Below are 21,936 nucleotides of genomic sequence, written 5' to 3' on the forward strand. Positions count from 1 at the left end.
GCAGAGTCTACGTACATCTACTCCTTTTTCATGTGCGAAATCGTATTGTCTTTTAAAAACAATATTCAATGTCTCCATACTCATTTTCATCCTATTTTCAAAAAAATCTTCACAACTACTCACTTATACGATTGTCAAACATGCATAATGGTTGAAATTTTAGTGAAAATTTCTCAACATCGGTCGGAAATTGTTCAGACAACCCTCGTAGTTATAGTTTTTTCTCAGCATATCAATTAATGAAAGAGCAAAAATGTTAATCCTACAGTTAGTCTAAATTATAATGTGGGTTTATTATTATTTTGGTAAATAATAGAATTTAGCAGGAATACCGTCCATTGATTTCTTTCTAATTTGCTTGTCAATTTGTTTCATTCGAAAATTGATTGGAAATGTACATAGAGTATAAAAGCGGATGATAAGTCTTTAACTTATATGAGTACTGTAATGAATCAAGTGTGAATATTTGAAGCTAGATGGTGTTGATATTGAAAATTTGAAGTTTGTACATACCAGTATTTATTTTTGTACTCACAATTAGTTCAATAATTTTCTGTTTATTATCTATTCAAATTACTTCGTTCTTATTGTTAAATTTAGGTTTTTAATTAATAAGGACAATGTTTTAAATTAGGGGGGTAAAAAGTTTAGGATCCAAAAAGCGAACAGTGTAGCGTGATGAAGATACAACTGAATCAAAGATAGCTTTGCCTAGCTGTGGTAAGGAACAATCCAATTTTTATTTGAGACGTCCAACTAATGAAAATGTCTTATGCAAAATGTTAGAAACCAATAAATATATAAATAAGACGTGATTAGAGAATGAATTAGATTCGAATGTCACATATATTAAGAGCGACATTGATGAAACGGGGAAGAGACATATGAACATCCACTTCGAACCCTAGAGGAGATAATCATCCATTGTCCAAACAAGAGTCATTTTCAATCTCATCTCTGCAACTTACTACGCCAAAACCCAATTAGAAGAATACCACGTACTGTTTAAGATAGTGATTTGGAACATGGATGGTTGCCAGTAGTCAGAGCAGCCATGTTGAGATTATCCCTTCGAGGAGACGTATTGACAGTACTTCAGATACTTCTGGTGATCTCATAAAATAGTACATATCAATAAAGATATCAAAGATCTGGTAACTTCTATAACTCTAAATATTATCAGTATTTGTTTCATATATGGAATCGGTGGAGTATAAGTGTAATTAATAGGATTGTAGAGTCCTTATTTTTCTAATATTTATTTAAATCGACGAAACTTCTGAGATTCTTTGAAAAAAATTCAGCATAATAGGTCAAAATAGTTTATGCAGTTCTGGTAGACGAATTCGCTAATAAAAAATTGTTTTCATTTATTACTGTACCTCGTTCTATAACTTTTCTCGTACAGGATGCACATAGTAAGTCGTCCATTAGAGCAAGCCCTTTTTGATGTACTCTAACCAATTTTTTTTGTAAATTAAAATAATCAGAAACCAAAATTTTTTTACATCCTTCTTGAACAGACACCTAAAAACAAAAATGAATTAATATTCATATAGTAAATTAATTTAGATGAAGAATACAGTGTCTCCATAAAAGATGGAATAAATTTAGAAATAAATGCGTCTCGTGGATTTTTTTGCCTAGATGGTTTCACTGGCATTTTATATCATTCCTTTTTCAAACTGTTTACATATACCTTGTAAAATAGATACATTCTGCTCAAGACGCTTTTTTATCATAATTTGCTCTCAAAATTTGCTATATATTATTATGAGTTCAGTTGCCACAATCCCACAAAAATGGCAAACGCATCAAATTTTTATAGGTTAAATTAGGGTTAGATTTCAAGAAACTACAATTCTTGATTAATTAATGTAATTTTTAATATTATACTTTTATATACAATGTATTTTGACAGAGGAGTTTGACCATATTTTTGGTCCCCTATGTTGAATGTATATAAGTATTCGGAAGCTGGGAATATATAGAATAAGAACCGATACAGAGCAGAGGTGAATAGGGAGATAAGTAGAAGGCGATTAAACCATTCTGGGGGATTAATTAGCGGTGACCTAACCTTAAAATTTCAAAGAAGTTTTCTATCAATTTATTAAAAAAATTTTTTTATACTATGGATAATTTAGTTGGAACACTTGTCTTTATCATTTTCAAGGAAAAGACGAATATCCAAAGACGTGTTTTCAACAATGTTATTTGAAAATTTACAAAAAAGTTAAGAGTTTGCTATGAAGAACTTATTAAGGACACCAAAGAAGTTCAACTTGCACACTCATTTGAACAGGACGTTCTTCACTATAAAACTTTAACAAAAAAATTTAACAATTCAAATACTAGAAGAACTGAAGTACAAAGTGTCAAATTCGATATATGAATGCATAGCTAATCGTTGTAAATTTTAAAATAACATTGTTGTAAACACGTATTTGGTTATCCGACTTTTCTTGAAGTTTTTAAAAAAAATTATAGGAGTAAAAGAAGATATATATTATATTATATACTTACCTGCAGATTATACTGATTCAACATTTTAACCAAAGAATTTTTTAAACCTGGTATATTGGTGTCCTTTTTTATTTTCAAAATCAACATAGTTGGGTCCACGTACGATCCAATACTTTGCAACAAAAAGGTTATAAATTCTAGAATGAGAATAAAAATTATGAAAATGCCACTAATTTAATTTCTACTTTTTTTTTAAATTTTGATTGCTATGTAGCAAATCCATGATAACTATGTGCCTTCATTTGAAATGCAGAAATTATCTTTGCTTCTTCGGTTTCTTTAGGAAACTATAAAAAATGTACTAGTACTACTGATCAAATGTGAACTAGAAGTAATCACTACTAAATGCAAAACGTATTTCAATTTTCATTTACAAAACCAAAAGTTCATCTAATCTAATAAATCTGAAAAATCTATGAATTCATCAATCTATGCTTCATAATTTAAATACATATCTCAGTTTAGTTTGCAATTAATTAGTAAATGTCTAAGTATGTCAACCTAGCTCTATGGAACTATTTAGAAAAAGATGCAATAATAAAAACTTGCTTATGCTATGTACAATGTGAGTTGTAAAGTGTTTAGTAAGTTCTATATTTTTGATATCCTTCATCAATCTATTGAAGACCCGTTCTAATCCAAATTTCGATAATTTCAGCCCATATCGCCTGAATTCTTTGAGGAGTAGCCGTTCCTGATAGTATGAAAGGCGTGATCAAAGTCGTGCTTATTTGTAAGTACAATTTATGAGTTGAGATAATCTTTTGCAAGAAATTGAAGCTACTCAAATAGAGGATTGTTTCTCTTCTATTAACTAAAACTCTACATATAAATCAAATTTAAAGCATAGATAAAAAAAGACCAGTATACTTGAAATACATACAGAAGGTAGTAATCAATTATTAGAATCAGAAAAGGCACAAGATAGTGCCCATTTTGATGATAGGGAAAGCCCCAATAGTTATATCTTTATTTGTTAAAACTCTTTAGTATTAGAAAATCTTGAAGCTATAATAAATAATCACCACAGTAATATCCCGGTTGAATCAGAAAACATTCTAACAAGTAACTTATCGGGTAGAAACTATATTCAAATGAGTCCCTCAATCGTTTTATTATAGATGCCTACATATTCTAAATTTATTGTTTAGCTATGTCCATCTCCTTGAGAATACGGAAGCTGCTAGATTTCTTAAAATATTTTATAACAAAATTGAGCTCATAAACCTTTTTATCCAGATTAAGAGAACCCCTGGGTACAACTATTCGATGCATGAAGCGTCCTTTTCAATGGAGGCTATGCAATATGTAATTCAGGAAGAAAATGTCACTAGAAGATGGCGTAAACTTACAATAAATGGGAAAATTCTTCACAAGTTGAAACCAATTGCTTCAGTTAACAATTTTTAATGTAGTCAATTTCCCTATGTAAATTTATTACAACATAATCTAAAACTTTTAATAGTCTCCGGATCAAATAGACCCAAAATTGCTTTAAAATTGTATCTAAATGCAATCATTAAAGATCCTTTTCCACTTTTTCAACAATTTTCTTACAAATATTACGCTCACATACAAGCATCAAAAATCAAAAATATTTAAATTAGCAAACCCCACAAATTTGAAATCTTTTTTTTTTTAATTTCATGCGTTTCCATAGGGTTAGATCATCTTAAATTATTTCAAGCTAAAGTTGACAGAGTAGGGAATTATCGGAGTAATGGCGATTTTATTAAGGGAAATTTTACTTGCTCCTACTTTTAATGAAGTTGACTTTAAATAAAGAGTTATCAGAACATTGTCGCATTCAAGATATAGCTGGTATTTCTAACCTAAAATTTTGTCTTTTGTATAATGTGATTATATTTAATTTTTATTTGTTCTTACTTAATATATCAAAACGGCATTAAAAAAATTGAATCTTGAGTTATACTGATATAATTTACTAATTACGTAAACCAAACTATTTTTTAATAAAAGGAAACAGTTGACTATTGTAACGTAAAAATTTATCTTGCAAGCGAATCTAATCATTACAGACCGGTATTAAAATAAAATCCAAATGAACTTGACGCTCTCGACAATTAATCACATCGATTCTTTTATAAACGAAAAATAAAAATTTTTAACATCGTAGACAGTTTTACAAAATATCAAAGATATTTTAAAATTCTAAAATGCGGCGAAAGCGCGGCACCTTTGTTATACATTGGAAATACCCGGAATCCATTGGATATTTGTTTTATATAATTTACATTAATTCTTTTGAATAATTTCTAGGAAGGTCTATTTATTTATTTGTTTTGTTTCCGTATTTTTTAGAAGTTTTGAGAATTATTTTATGATATAGATGAGGAGTTTGTGTAGCGTAGTTTAGTTTAATTTACAATAGATAGTCGAAGTGAACAGAACAGATTAGCAAAGTAATCGAAGAATTTAATAAAATTATTTAAGTTGGTTAAGTGATAGTGAAAAGTGAATTGTATAAATCAGTTAAGTGTAGTGTAAGGTGTTTTAATAAATTAATAACGTAAGAAACATTTCATTAGTTCACCTTACGAATGAAAATCGTATAAATAAATAAGAAAAACGTTACAATACATTTATAACCGAACTCTTGAACTTCCACAAAATCAACTTACATTTTTGTTCAACACATGATCCGATACTAAATGGGTTTTATGTTGTTTACATGTATTATAAATATTGTGTGTTTGGCAGAGCGCGCAATGTTCAATTATTTAGAGTATCTTTTTTTATCAACTATCACGTTATTTTCAGTATCTATTCATTTAATAACACTCACCTACTTGTGTAATTGTAAAGTTATCGAGGAAAGTTTTTTTAATTAATTTCAAAAAGCAGTGTTTTTTGTGGTAAAATTGATGACGAGGTCTATGCGGAAAAGGAAAAAAGAAATGTATAATCACAAGAAAAGTAAAATGAATAAGCAGAAGAACGAGGTGATACTTAGAATTTGTGAAAAATCTATATGATTTAGTTGCTGCCGAAGCTAAATACCATGCTATTTCTATTAAGAAATTCTTCACCAATAAAGGACCATCATCTCATATGAACCTTCGTCAAGATAATCAAGTTTTAGAAGTTATGACGGAGATTTTCAATTACATAGAAAATATTTTGCAATCAACATTAAAAGAACTTAGAGATGTCTGTAAAGACTATGTAAGATGATAAAACTATTATTTCAAGGCTACAACAAAAGTACTTAGCCAATATAATAAGTACAAAAAAGAATAGGCGCTTTCATGATCTTTTATATGGATACACGCTCATATTTAATCAAAAACTTGGTACGATACTAAAAGCTTAAATCCTCAAAAGCAACGTCTAGGAACTCAGCCCATACCAGGTTTGTGTAGTTTTGGTAGATCATTTGTTTTAGAAGGTGAAGTAAAAAACTATAATTGACAGAAATTTCAGACATAACTTGTGTAATTTGAGTTATCATATATAACTGATGAGTAATTTAATAAGATTAAAATAAGGGAAAAACTAGATTGTGAAACAAATCAAAAATTGTACACTTATCTTTAAGTTAATTTTTAAAGATGTTTAAAGATGATTTTCAGTTTTAGTTTCTGTCTAACTCTTATAGTAGAAACACCTTTTTTTGTAATTAAACTATAAGTTTTGTTTTTAAAAACGAATTTCACTTTTTCCAATATTTATCCCCCGACTGAATCCAAATAAAATAGAATAATTAAGGCACACTAGCGTAGAGAGACGAGTTCTGCCAATCAGGGTAGGTATGGGGAGCTGAACTAAGTAGGTGCCTAACGAAACTGAGCGGGACGTTGAGGTACGTTAAGTTCAGATATCAATACTGAAAAAAGGCGATACGGAAACAATTAAAGGAATTTTCTCGCATATAAAGGAAAGTCTCAGGAACATGGAAGAAAAACTATACAGAAATGACTATATGATAGAAGATTTAAAACAAGAAAATCAAAATCTGAATCAAATAATAACTTAACAAGAAGAAAGACTATAATATGTAGAAAGAACATGAGGCGCAATAATATAACAATTACCGAAGACAAGGAAAATAAGACCTAGAAAGACATGAAGGAAAAGGTCCAAATAATAATGAGAAAAAGAGCTGAAATTAGACATGGGAAAAGATTTATTAGAATGCAGCAGAATAGGAACATTTAATATAAACAAAATGAGACAAATTATAGTTAAAATCATAAAATGAAACGAAAAAGTAAAAATTATAGTACAAGCCCTAAAACTGAAAGGTTGGATTAATGAAGAAAAAAAGTTATTACCACAGGTGAATTAGTCAGATAATAAGGACGTAATGGTCAAAGTTAACAGAAATAATTGTAAACTACCAATTGGATGAGATAATAAAGAGAAGTAAAAAAACAAGTAATGGAAGAATATATCTATGTATAGACCTTTTGATATATTAATGCATTCAAAATTAGTTTTTTTGATAATGTTTAAAAGAAAGATAAATTTTGACGTTCCGACTTTTCTTTAAGTCTTTATCAAAATATGATATTGACACTGACAATTTGCGTATTTATAATGATCAAAAGATCACCTTTATCATGAATATCAAAATAAAATCAAAATAGAATAATAATAAGAAGAATTAATCATTTACTTAAATTATTAGGTCTTTTTCCACATCTCAAATATATTAGAATTTACAAAATAGTGCTATAAATTTCACTCAAATTATTTAGATCTTTTTTATCATTTATAGTTATTTCGTTCTTATGAATGTGAACCAATTCTAAAAAATTCTCTTTTTTGTGTATTAGAATCCGTTTCAAGAATTTTTGAATCTTTATAATTGAATTTATGTTTTTTTGATATTCCATGGTTCGTTAATGCAGTTCTATTTTTTTTATCGTATTGATGACCTCTTAGTCTATTTTCTAAATACTTAGATGTGTGCCCTATGTAGACAGCGTCACAATTTTGTAAATTCTAATATATTTATTATATTCGAGATGTGGGAACCAGGGAATATTGAAATTTTCTTATTGGAACAAAGTTCTAAGTTGATTTTATCTTGATATTTATGATGATGATCTATAGATCAATATAAATAAGCAAATTGTCAGTGTCAATATCATATTTTGATGAAGACAAGAAAAGTCGAAACGTCAAAATTTATCTTTCTTTTGAAAACTATCAAAAAAAAAACTAATTTTGAAACAGAAGAGACCTAAAATCAAGAACATTTAGATGCATTAATATATCTAAGGTCTAAGAAATTGCCTACGCCATTGCCCTTAGGTGGACAGCATATTGTACAGATTAAGAACTTATTTTATTGTAGAATTGCTTAGGTTGTTTTTACTAAAAAATTTAATTCACGATTGTAATAAAAATATCAGTCATGTACTTGAAGTTGTTGATAGAATTTATGTCAGAAATAAAGTTAGTTTTTAATATATATATATATATATATATATATATATATATATATATATATATATATATATATATATATATATATATATATATATATTAAAATTAAGGGATATTCCAAATCAACTGGTAACGCCGAAGGACAAGTAAGAATCACCCGCAGGCAACAGAAGATGGGATCCAGCTTCCAGGAGAAGCTTTCTTCTAAACGGGGAGGTGTCACCTACGCCATTGCCCTTAGGTGGACAGCATATTGTACAGATTAAGAACTTATTTTATTGTAGAATTGCTTAGGTTGTTTTTACTAAAAAATTTAATTCACGATTGTAATAAAAATATCAGTCATGTACTTGAAGTTGTTGATAGAATTTATGTCAGAAATAAAGTTAGTTTTTAATATATATATATATATATATATATATATATATATATATATATATATATATATATATATATATATATATTAAAATTAAGGGATATTCCAAATCAACTGGTAACGCCGAAGGACAAGTAAGAATCACCCGCAGGCAACAGAAGATGGGATCCAGCTTCCAGGAGAAGCTTTCTTCTAAAGGGGGAGGTGTCACCTACGCCATTGCCCTTAGGTGGACAGCATATTGTACAGATTAAGAACTTATTTTATTGTAGAATTGCTTAGGTTGTTTTTACTAAAAAATTTAATTCACGATTGTAATAAAAATATCAGTCATGTACTTGAAGTTGTTGATAGAATTTATGTCAGAAATAAAGTTAGTTTTTAATATATATATATATATATATATATATATATATATATATATATAAAATTTCTTGAATTTTTACTTAAACCTCTTTATATGATTGTTGGAAATTGTTTTGGTTTTAGGTTTCCTTCAATTGAAACTTTGTTTTAAAACAGATAAATATTTTGATATTTCAACCTAATGCGGTCTTCATCAAGATAAGAAAAGACAAGAGCTTTTGAATCAAATAATTGCGAGACAGAATTGATGTAAATGACTATATCTTTCATTTACCTGGGTTTTCAACACATTTATTGATAAGTTCATTCCACAGATCGGGATCATCGTGCTCTTGACAGAAAGAAATAGCGTGTTGCATGTCTTTCAATTCATCTATAATTAAAGTCAAAGCTTCTTTTGTATCTCCTATTCTGCCTGTAATTAATATACTATTTAGTTTTCAATTATACGAAAAAAAAAGTTAAAAAACAAAAATTGTTACCTAATAAGTAAACCATTTCTGGATAGTATTTTTCTTTCTGGCATATGTCCAAAGCTTCTTGAATGGGATAATGATCAGATTTTTTCAAAAATGTTAATAATTTAGGTCTAGCAAAAACTGCATACAGTCTCACTAATTCATTGTGATACTTCCCTTTGGGATTTTTCTTATCATATTCATCCAAATACTAAAAAAAATACAAATTGAAATCCTTCCATCATGATAACAATGATGAATCAGACTAGACTGTCTAAGATATGATAGCTTTCAACAGCGTCCATTATAGAACTTAAATTTAAAAATATGAGTAAAACATCTGAATTGACGTTTTAGGCAAAACTTTAACAAACATGACACAGAAAAAAATAGCAATTCATTCACATCTATCGTGTTTGTTTCATGAGTAATATCTCTTACGTCACTGGGAGCAACTGAAAGTTCAATTGGTTAACTGTTTTTTAAACTTTTAGAGATAAACCATAAAAGCGAGAAAACTCGCGCCATACTTTTAATGACTACATGTAGCTATTATATCAAATGCTCTTTTAATAAAAAAAAGCCAGAAGTATTCATCATTGGGGAATTAATTTACGGAGAATTGTGCTATATTACTTTTGTAATAAAATATTGAATTAATGTGATTCATTGAGTTTGTTGAATTTATATCTATTGTCATTTTAAAGTTTTGAATCCAATTAATTTATAATTTAATGCTTCCTATAAAAAATGTAATACCGCAATTGATTAATTACCTGAATACATAGTTACTCGCTTGGAATACTTTGGTGTTTCATTGCCACAATCCCACAAAATAACGTTCATGAAAACTAGTTGATAGAGACTTCATTCCAATATACATTGATAAAGGTCTAAGAAGTAAAAAATTGGAAAAGTATTTGCTAACTAGTTTATGTACGTGAGTGTTGTGGGATTGTAGCAACGAAACACCAAGAACATTTTATCCCGTTTCCGTGGGACGTGACATAAAACGTGGTAAAACAAAATATAACAAATAGAAAAACGGAAATTTTATCAGTCAAAACAACAGTTCATTTGTTAAAAATGTTAAATGTTAAAAATAAAACAAAACACAACTAACACAGAATAATGAAACATAACTGACAGCCGAACGTAATTTATCTATGGTTAAGTATAATTGAAAATTTGACAATTAGAAGTTATCAAGTCGACTGATAGATATGTTTGTTTCGAGTTTCTATTAGCTTATCGTGCCGATATTATAAATAACAATGCCGCGACCAAGGCGATTGCACCTTTCTCGACAAAGCCGTAATGCAGCTATGATTCCAAGCATTGAGAATGAAATGAATGAAGAACAAGAAAGTACACGTGAAAAGCACCTCGTTAGTATGGTTCGATTGCAAGAGCCCAGGAAACAGCTCGGTTGGTAATGCGAAATCGTCGAGCAAACCTCAGAGATCACCAATTAGATAATTTTCAACGCACAAGAAGAAATACTGATTTGAATCGAGCTGTGAATCGATAAGATTTCAGACAGATTATTGCATTCGCATTGGGCCAATGGACCTTGTTTACGAATATTGTGACACATGGATATTAGCCATTGCATTTATTGCTCCGTAGCGAAACATCCGAATAAAGAAATTTTCTTTCTTCTTAATAACTTAATTTGGGGGAAAATTTGTCACATTTATGGGAGATCGCATGCGTTATTTTTTCATATGTCATAATAAAATAAAAAGTGTCATCTATCACAAGGTACTTCAATCAATAATGCAACCTATGCGCCAAAATACCTGGCCATAAAAGGATTATTAAAATACTGATATTTATTATACTAATCAAAAATTAGCTCTATTACGAGGATATATTGATATCTAGTTAGCCTAGACCAGTTCCATGTATAAACAAAATATTGCGTTACCATATCAACGAACAATAACTTATTAGAAGTATCAATGTGAAGTTTGACGACAAAAAAGTGAACGAGAATTGCACAATTTAAGAAGATATGTTTAATACCCTTGGTGATCAATGTCCTTCGTATGCGACCGTGAAAAATTGGACTGCAAGCTTCAAATTTTTCATTAGAGATGATGACCGATCGAGAAGGCCAATTTCCCGTGTTAGTCTCCGAAAGTATGGATGCAGTTCATGACATGATTTTATCAAACCGTCGAATTGGGCTAAAACGGATATGTGAAGCACTGAATATTTCATACGAACGCATTCATCATATAGTTCATGTCAAAAAAAAACATTTGGACATGAGAAAAATTGTTGCATAATGGATCCCCAAAAGTTTGAATGATGACCAAAAGCGTGCAAGAGTAGAAGCATCGCGTTCGATCAGTGCTCGATTTGAAAACGATGTAGACTTCTTAAACCGAATTGTTACTATGAATGAGACTTGGGTACATTTCTACGATCCAGAAAAAAAGCAACAATCGATGGAATGGCGACACTCTGCTTCTCCAAGACCTAAGAAGTTTCGAGTCCCAAAATCTGCTGGAAAAGTTCATTGCTTCATTTTTTTGGGATTGCCATGATTGATTTTTTGGATAAGGGTCGAACAATAACTGGAAATTACTATTCGACCACTCTACGGGGAAAAATTAAATAGAAAAGACGCGGAAAGCTATCCAAAGGTGTTTTGTTTTTGCAGGACAACGCCCCTGTACACAAATTTTATGTTGCCATGCAAAAAATTTGTGATTTATGGTTTGAATTACTAGAGCACCCCCCCTTATTCACCAAATTTGGCTCCGTCTGACTATCATCTCTTTCCTCAATTGAAAAAAGTTTAAAAGGTCCAACGAGGAGGTAATTGAAGCTGTGGATGTCTAGTTTGTAGACCAAGAAGAAACATTTTTCTTGAAAGGTTTAGAGACGTTGCAGGTTCGCTGTAATAAATGTATCCAATTAAGATGACAATATGTTGAGTAATAAAATATTTTGACATTGAAATTTTGTTTGGTTCTATAGTAGGCTAAGAATTTTTCAATATATCCTCGTAAATCCAAAATCGATGTCGACAAGATAGAAATAGAAACAGTGATTAAAATTTATTTCTATTTCTATCAACGTCAATTTGAATATTGAATTTGGAAACCTATGAATTTAAAATTTTTACAAGAATTAATACGATTCAAAATCACCGAAAATCAATTATTTTTTAGAGGATGAATACATAAGTATTCGAAATATATTAAAGTTAGTAAATTTCTTTAGTTCCTCATTTCTAAGACCTTTTGATCTGGTTATGTTTGTAGATGTTCTTCTGTTTTAGATTAAATTAAATTTTTTTTTAAATAATTTTTGAAAGATTGATAAAAAAATTGACGTTCCGACTAATTTTAAGTTTTTATCAAAATATGATAACACTAACAATTTGCGTATTTATATTAATCAATAGATCACCTACATCATGAACATCAAAATAAGAATAAAATCAAAATAGAAATTTATTGTAAAAAGAAGAACCAATTTTTCATCAGTCTTCACATCTCAAATATGTAGCAGTACCTTTTTACCGATATTAACATCCCCAATGACTCGCCATTGCAAGGAGAGGTTGTAATTACTAACTAGTTTCGACGTCATTACGTCTCATCAGAGCAGGTTAACAGCCCTCGTTTAGACTTGAGCCCCGAACTGAAGACAGCGTCAAAGAGTGTCGCTATTTGGTATATGTACATACCCCTGTGAATTCTAATGGGCGCCATCCTCACTTCCAACTGCGAACAAAAGAAATAGGTTCACGGGTTGAACCGCGATGGAATTTTGAAAATTCTCGACGTTTCGGCGAGGTTCCTGTGGTTCTGCTTGGTTAATATTTATTTGAATTCGAAATAAACAATCACTATTAGTATTTGAGGCTTTTTTTTGTAAACAATATTGTAATTATATTCTTCAAGTTTCAAGCGCCATCTATCAAACTTGGATCTTTAAGTGATAATAACAATTGAAGTGGTTTATGGTCTGTAACTATTGGAAACCTTCTTCCAAAAAGGTAAGAACGGAAGTATTTTTTTGCCCAAACAATTGCAAGAAGTTCTTTTTCGATTACAGAATAATTGCATTCTGAATCAGTTAGGGTTCTACTGGCAGAAGCAACAGGTAGGTCACAGCCTATTTTCCCTTGCCCCTAAAGCAATTCTTACTTGCATTTGTGGTTAAGTTAGAAGGTTTTTTAAAATCTGGCTCATCCATTAACATATTTTTACAAATTTCAAACATTTGACATAATCAGGATCTTTTATATTAATAATTGCATCTTTTTTTAATCTCTTGTTAATGGTTTAGTTGATTTTGAAAAATCTTTTAAAAATTTTATATGGATTTAGTTTTACATCTTTTGACGTTACAATTTGGTGAACAATTTGTAATTTAAAATTAGACTCTTAGTCTATTGAAAACTTCCTATAGGTTGTTAAGGTGCTCCTATAAACTGGTACTGAACACAACTATATCATCAAGGTACACCAAACATTTCTCGTTTTGGATACCTCTTAATATATTGTTCATAACTCTTTGAAATTGATGGTCGTTTTTTTAAGACAATTTGCTCTCAGTTACCAATAATCTGGTAAAAAATAGATGACCAGCTAAAAAACCTTTGCTTACCAGATAACACAAAGTTCGCAGATTAAATTTTGCAAGACTACAGCAGAATTGGACCGTCAATAATTGGAAACGGGTTCTGTTCTCTGATGAAACTAGAGTTAGCCTTAAAGCTTCTGATGAATGTGGGCGTGTCTAGCAAGGGTAAGGAGAAAGGTTTGCCGACTGTAATATGTCTCTTGGTGATGACTCTAAAATGTTTTGGGGAAAAATTTACTTCGATGCTCGTACGGAATTGATTCTTATGAATGCCCAATATTACTTAGATAACATTATTGTCCAATATGTAATGCAGGACAACGATCCCCCACGTAGCTAGACAGGTTATTGGGTACTTAAATGAGGTTAATATCCCTCTATCCACATAACAGTCTGGATATGAATCCTACAGAACATCTATGGAGCTATCTCAAAAAGATAATTCGAAGTCATAAGCCCCCTGTTTCTAATCACAACCAACTCCGGAGTCGCTATTGAAGAAGCTTCTGTTGAACATTTGATATCAAGCATGTCGCGACACATGAATCAGTGTTAAGAACTAGAAGAGGGCCTACGCGGTGTTATGGTTGACCCATATGCATATATTACCGTTTACTGATATTTTTCTTTATGTGGAGGTATTATAGCTTATTTATGCATTTCCAGCAAAAACAAACTTTTATGGAAAAAATAAGACATAATAAAGTTATGTTATAGTCATATTCGACTATTTGTAAGTGTTCAATATTATTTCAATATAACTAAGTTTTATTTTGTATTCATATTGTAAATATTTAGATTAATTGAAGTGGGTGTTAATTTTCTCCAGGAGTTTAGTATCTGTTTATCGGTTTCTTGGGTACGTTATTCATAATTTTTTCCTAATAATTATTTGTTCTAAATGCAAATTTTGCTTTTTTGACGGCTATGTACTATGTCTATCAGTGCTTACTTAGAATTACGCTGACTGATGCTCCCAAATCTAGTAACAAAATTTATTGCCGCAACTGATTTTGGCATAAGTCAAAATATAAAATTACAAAAATTTCGTTGGGTATTATTATTGCAAGTTACGAAAAAACTGTCAAAATTTTCTCGTCTAAAATTATTTTTGCCTCTAAAGTTATTACTATTTTGACTGGTGGACTCAGTTGATCTATTATTAACAATATGACAAACTTAATCAAGTTGTGTATATGATTATTTCAGTAATTAATTAATATAGACACTCTTCATTTATTGATTAATACAATTTAATAATAATTTTTAGATTTAATTACAAAAAGAATTGAAAGAAGAAATGCAACAACAAAGTCATTTGGGCAAAATAAAACTGGATGTTAAGTTAGATCCCTTGTTGTGAGGTTATTATTAAAGTCCAAAATATATATCAGTCGGCTCATTCATATTAAGTTAGGCACAAATATTTGACGTGATATCATTATCAATTCATTCAAGTTCCCTACATAAAATAATCAGGTGTTAGTTTGCTCTTACTTATCACAAAAGCTATGGCCTATTGGCTATTTTCGTTTTTAGAATCTATGGGCGCATTTAGATTCGTCATAAAAAACAAAGGTTTCTATTAAAAAATGTTGGCGAACTCATAACGTTATCATAGTTATAACATTTCGAAAAGATATTCATGAATTTATAAAACTAAATAGATAAGCAGCTAATGTTTAACGATAGCTTAGTTCTCAATTCCTGTAGGCGGCAATATTCGGATACTGAATACACTCCATTGATATCCAGTTATATATCCTTATAAGAATAAACTATAAAATATATCTTTACCTACTCGATCATAGTCAGATAAATATATAATACTGCTTCACATTCAACTGTCTCTTTGTCTCTTATGCTCCCAGTTTTATTAGCACCATATGGTATTATGACATAATATGTTACTTATAGGTTATATGAATAGATCGTTGTTTTAGATTTTCAACGAACACACGTGTAGTAAATATCCATATGCAAATAGCTAGAATGTGATCATTTGGTTTAAAATTCATTTCAAAGGGAAAATGGTACATCCAACAAATTTTAATAATTTACAAGCAGGACAATACTAGGTACAGAGCAAGAGAAACTATCAGTTTCGTTTGATAACAAAGTACTTTTCACAAGAAAACAGTAAATTGAAAGTGATATGATCTATGCACAGTCTCCATTTCCAAAAATCACATATATATCCTCAGATCTATTAGAAAATAATTTTACACTTGAACAATACATGAAGTGTTCAAGACTATTCAACCAACTTATCAATAAATAGATTAACTTTATTTGATATTCTGTAAGTTTTTTCTTTTTTGTATGAGAATTTAACCCACGGATATTTAATTGAAAAGAACCGCAAACAAAAGTGAGTGGAACTAATTGAGCATTGGACTCTTTTAATTTATAAGAATAAAATAAACTGTTACCCTGTAAAGATGTAATTGATTTTCTCTCAGCTTCTCTACTATTCTATCTGAAGATATCGTATTTTTCTGAAGTAACAGATCGATAGTTTTCATGTGGTCTAAATCCATAAGATCCAACAACATATCATGGATAACATTGTATAAATTATATTTTTGGATCAATGTAAAAACATCCTTATGTTTCAATCTAAAAATAGAAATATATAAACCTTGCGTCAAAAGTTCAGTCGTCTTGTTTGGTCAATTTATTTCAATGACAAAGAATTATTTCAGGTTTTTATGGCATCTATGCAAAATCGACACATCCCACAGACCTATAGGTGAGCCCGAAATATGGTACACTGTATGAGAACTATTCTGCGGGGTTAATTTAGGGCGAAATAACCTTAAAACTTCACAGAAGTTTTTAATTTGCCAGTTGATTCGAAAAAATTTATTTTCATACCATAGATAATTTTATTATAAAACTTTTTTATGTTATAATATTTTCAACGTTAGTTGAGAAGTTACAAAAAAGTCAAGAGTTGGCTACGAATTTATAAATCAAACTGGCTAGCTGCAATTCAGTTCTCAAATTTTCTTTTATACACCAAATTATTCTTTGTCGTAAATTAACATCTCCACTAGCTGATGATAATTTTTTATTCCACTGCATTTGTCTGTAATGCTATTGCACTATTCTTCTCGGAACTCAGAATAAACAGACTCCTTTAATGCCCCCCAAAGAAAGTAATAATTAATTACTGAAAGAAATGGATTGCAACTTGTCAATTTTACTGCATACATATATAGCCAACAGACTTTTTGTAACTTTTGTGTTGGATTTTTAATTTATGAAATCACTACTGTATCATCTGCAAACGTTGCTATAAGTGTCTTAGGAGTGGATGGTATATCAACTGTGAGTAGTAGATACAAGAACAGCTTCCTGGAGTACACCTGAATTTCATGATAGTCTGATAGTTCTTTCTCGAATTTAACTCCAAAGTGTTTATCTTTCAGGTATTATTTGAGGATTAGATATACTTGATAGTGTAGGTGTTTTTTGATTATGTATAGAAGTTCTTCACGCCATAATAGATCGAAAGTTACTTTTATATCCGAGAAAACTGCAGTGCACATTTCCTATTCTTCTAGAGTTTGCTTGATTTTGTTCACAATTCTGTGACACTGCTGAGTTGTTGAGTGTTCCTTTCTGAAATTAAATTAATAGTCTGTACAAGTTCTTCAATAAAGTCAGTGCATCTATTTTTTCCAATAATAACCGTTCGAAGACTTTCAATATTATGGAAAGGAGGCTTATTGGTCTGTAAGAGCTCGCTTCGGTCGGAGGTTTTCCGGGTTTACTTATCATTAATATGTGTGCGAGCTGGATAAAATAATAGCAAAATCTTATCATGTTGTTGAATATAATAGTTAATAACACTATTGCTGATCGTAACCTGGTACTTTATGCAAATTGATCTTTTAGTGATTGTGATAACCGACATGGAGTTTCTCAGAATGCTCTTATGGTGTTATCTGTACAACTTACATCATGTGGAGTTGATAATACTTGAAATTCGGTAAATGTGTTTACTTTTTCATTATCTGAACTTTCCATCTTTTTATAGCTCCAACTTTTTATAGCTTTCCATAGAGAGTGGATCTTCAGTGTTAAAATTTGTTAAATATAAGGATTCATTTCTTGCATCTTAGATAGCTCTAGAAATGCTGTGAGTGAGAACATTGAGAAAGGTCGTGTCATCAGGGTTTCAGCTACCTTGCCATCTCTTACGAGCTCTAAGTTTTTCAGTTATGTTTCTTGATATGTGGAGAAATATTGTACTTTTCATGTACAATTCTGAGTCACTGATGTTGATTACATATTGAACTGCTTCTTCAACGTCGTACTTGTTCTTGAGTTTCCTGACACTGGTTCTAATTTGTTTTATTATTACACAACCTTAGTGATGTTTTTTTTTTAAATGGATTCATACTCTGGATTATTATTACTGCACTACAACAGAGCTTAGATAATAACTATGTTCAAATTCACAGAATATATCAAGAATACTTTTGGTTAGAGCAAAGTCTGATACGCCTAAGATTTTATTATTATATTAAGTCGATTGGCCAGTGAGTTGTCTAAGACTCTCCGGTTGACAATGTATGTATTTGATTTTGTTGAATACTTTTTAATAGGTTTGTTCCTTGTGGCGTTAGAAATCTGGACTCCATCTGGAGGCATGTTTTGCATTCCAGTCGCCTACTCTTAGGAAGTTCGTATTTAATTCTGTGAATAGTTCATTATATTCTTCATGACTTATATTGTGTCGAGAGGGACTGATGCAATTTTTATTGGTCTATTATTCATTTTGAGTTAAATATTTATTATACAATGTATTTTATTAGTTGTATATGGTTTTAGAACATGATATTTAGGTGAGGACACGACAATTTTATTAGTGGAGTGACTTTCAAATATTAGCAATATAACTATTTTGTTCATTTCTATACATGAATACAAAATTATTGATTTTTATTTGCTTAACTGATTTACCAGTGTTGTCAACATAGTAGTACCATGCTCTTTTGGTTGTTAAATGTTATGTTAATTTTTTTTTGTTATATCTGAATTGTATTTTGTAGTCTGAGGGGCAATCCATTATTGTTTAACATATGTGCGTAGATCTACATTTTTTGGGGTTGAGGTAGATTATGATTATGAGTGTTTTTTGTAAAGCTGGATTTTGAGTATGGTAGAATTGGTTGTTCTTTTTGTTGTTGTTTGTCAGGTAGTTATTGAGTTTTTTGAGTATTGTAGTCCTGGCATCTTGTACATTGAATGATATTATTTTTCTTTCTTGGTGGTTCAGGTTTTTATTTTGCAATTTTAAATATTATCTAGGTTATATATTTCTTTATTGTTATTACTGGGCTCAGAATCAACAAAAAACAAGCGGTTCTTTGCTAACCCTGTGTCTAATGGATCTTATGACTCCACCAATAGTGCCTTCGCGACATTTGGATGCGGCAAATGGACGCTATGTATTGGCAGCGCTGAGGAATCCCACAATGTTTAAAAAACTTAGGCTATTCCTCGCCTATCTCCTCGACCAACTATCCAGCGTGTGAAGTTATATCATCACTTTCATAACGCATATGGTAATGGTTCACCCGAATTTGAAGCAGATCTTTCAGCCTTCAGGTCTTTCTTTTCAACGAAGAAACTTCTACAGGTTCATGAAATTAGGAAAAGTCATAGCAAATATTATTCCAGTGGCTCACCAGGTAAAGGCTGAACGATAGCATGCTCGGCCTGTTACTTATTAATATTCAATCCCTAAGACACAAAATAGATGAACTTTATGTTTTACTACAGGAGGTTAATTTTCCAGAAAATATTGCCATCACTGAACATTTGTTAAATAATAATGAGCCTGTTTTTGTCAAAAACTATACCATAGTAGCCAGATTCAATAGAACTAATTTATCTCATGCAGGTACTATGCATGTGCACAAACAACGACTTTTCTGAAATAACACAGTTCAATGTGAGAAAGTATTCCAATTTTCTATCGTCTACAAAACTTATGACCTCTATATTGTTTGTATCTACAGAACCTGACGCTGACGTGCATACTTTCTGTCACAAACTACCTACTTACTCGATTCCTTACCACTAAAAAGCAAATTAATTCTATGTGGAGATCTCGATATTGATTATTCTAGTGTGTGTGCTGGTCAAGAATGTCTTTCGTCAATTTTTCATTCTTTTGGTATGGTCATGTATATAACGGCACCAACCATAATAACAAAGACCAGTTCTAGTACTATAGACTATGGCGTGTCATCGTACGATCTAGAAACTGTCTTCAATTTAGGTCTCTCTGATCATGAAGCAGTATTAACAAAATTTCGGTAAAATCCAATACTAAAAATGCTTCTCGCAAATTATGTCGTATGTTTTCGAAAACAAGTTTTCAAAACTTTAACACCGTTGTCAAACTACAACTGGCTGGAACTTGTCCTCTGGTGATGTGGACTGTGAATTTTCTAGATTGATTAAAGCATTAACTAGTCTGGCATCTACTTCTTTTCTCCTCATATGTATTAAAAATAAGTAAAATAAACCTTGGTCAACTAAATGTTTACGTAAATTTTCAAAGAACATGCGATCTTCATCTCACTTAAAGAAATTCTCGGTTATTGCCTTCTTCAAAAATTACGTGAAAATATAAAGAAAAATTTATAGTCAGACAATAAAAGCTGACAAGGATATTTATTATAATAGGAGACTTGCGAATTCCCGTAATGTTTTTAAAGAAACTTGGTCCTTTGTGAAAGATCTAAGAAATAAGGCTTCTTCATCGAGCATAATCTCAACTTCACCTGATAAACTTAATAATTACTTTGTGAATGTAGTCAAAAATGTATCAAATTCCATAACTCCTTCTTCTTTATGCCCTTAGTTTAAGCAGAGCTTAGTATTACAATTAACGACATCAAAAATAAATAATCATCTGGAACTGATGAACTTACAATAAAAATGTTTTCGAGTCTTTCAGTCATACCATACCAACAGAAATGAGCTTGTAACGGTTGATACAACGATGTCTTCTTGCGGGCCAATAGAATGTAGAGTACCCCAAGGCTCAGTACTAGGCCCTATTTTCTTTCTTCTGTTAGGACCATATCTAGTGACCTAATCACCCTCAAATCATTGTGTGATTCTAACCTTCTCTATCTCAATGTTTCTAAAACGTTTTATCCTATAAAAATACATTGCAGCCTTTTTTATTGAATAACACCACCATTAACGTCGTTGAATCTCTAACATTTTTAGGGCTTGTTGTGGACAATTTCTTGAAATGGGAGTTACATATTGTCGCCTTATCTAAAAAATTAAGTTCCACTTGTTTTGTGCTGAGATTAGTTTCCAAAGAACTGAACTTATCCACACTCTTAACAGTTTATTATGCCCTTATTGAATCGCATCTCCGCCCCCATCTGGGGTACGTGTGATACGTGAGCGAATTTTCAAACGACAAAAGAGAGCTGTTAGATATTTACTCGGACTAAACAGGCTCAGTGCCGAGACTTCTTTAAAAGATTAAAAATTCCGACTCTTACTTCTTTTTGCCTAATTTGTAAGCACGCTTCTCCAGTTTCCGAAAGATCATTGCACGGCTATCCACTTAGGAACGAGGAGCACGACCTGTACCTACATACTCCACGTTCAGAATTTGTTAAGGACTCAATATTTTACTATGCAAAAAAAACACAATCATTTGCCAATTGAAATCAAATCAATATCATCTTTTCCCACATTTCGCAATAATTTGAGGACATATTTGCTGGAAATTGCCTTCTACTCTGTAAACGACTTTCGAATAATAATATTTAATTCCAGGTATGCTGCATACTGGTTTAATTTTGCTATGGACTTATATACTAATTATTACCTATAATTTTATTATTCACTGTGGTTTTCTTTTGTATATTGAAATTTTATTTTAATTGTATCTTCATTTAGTTATTTTATGGTTGGTTTTTAGTTTATGCAAGCTTCTGTCTACAAATTCTCTCTCTCTTTCTCTAATATTCATTAGGTATGTTTCTCATAACGTGTTCTTCATCTTTCAGATAAGTGGAAATATTTTCTAATAGTACAGAAGGGTGCAATCCTCTAATTACAACTCTGTAGATTTTCTCTTGTTTAATCTGATATGTGTAATGGATTATTTTGCCTTCATGAGTATGACGAATTAAT

At 30.7% G+C, this 21,936-nt stretch overlaps 1 protein-coding gene across 3 annotated transcripts in view; it reads right to left on the minus strand.

Moving 5' to 3' along the window:
- Positions 1-21,936, minus strand: part of LOC130891034 (vacuolar protein sorting-associated protein 41 homolog) — a 46,652-nt gene that overhangs the window by 1,395 nt on the left and 23,321 nt on the right. For all 3 annotated transcript variants that reach the window (XR_009058844.1, XR_009058843.1, XM_057795522.1), the window contains exons 9-13: positions 16,182-16,368; positions 9,166-9,352; positions 8,958-9,098; positions 2,527-2,663; positions 1,383-1,527 (exon numbers count right to left, since the gene is read on the minus strand). Coding sequence is in view for 1 of the 3 variants with exons in the window: in XM_057795522.1 (XP_057651505.1) it covers positions 1,383-1,527; positions 2,527-2,663; positions 8,958-9,098; positions 9,166-9,352; positions 16,182-16,368 (797 nt within the window). In the remaining 2 variants the exon portion in view is untranslated. The remainder of the gene's footprint in view (positions 1-1,382; positions 1,528-2,526; positions 2,664-8,957; positions 9,099-9,165; positions 9,353-16,181; positions 16,369-21,936) is intronic.

Source organism: Diorhabda carinulata, chromosome 3, assembly GCF_026250575.1.
Source record: "Diorhabda carinulata isolate Delta chromosome 3, icDioCari1.1, whole genome shotgun sequence".
In the NCBI taxonomy this organism is placed as follows: domain Eukaryota; kingdom Metazoa; phylum Arthropoda; class Insecta; order Coleoptera; family Chrysomelidae; genus Diorhabda; species Diorhabda carinulata.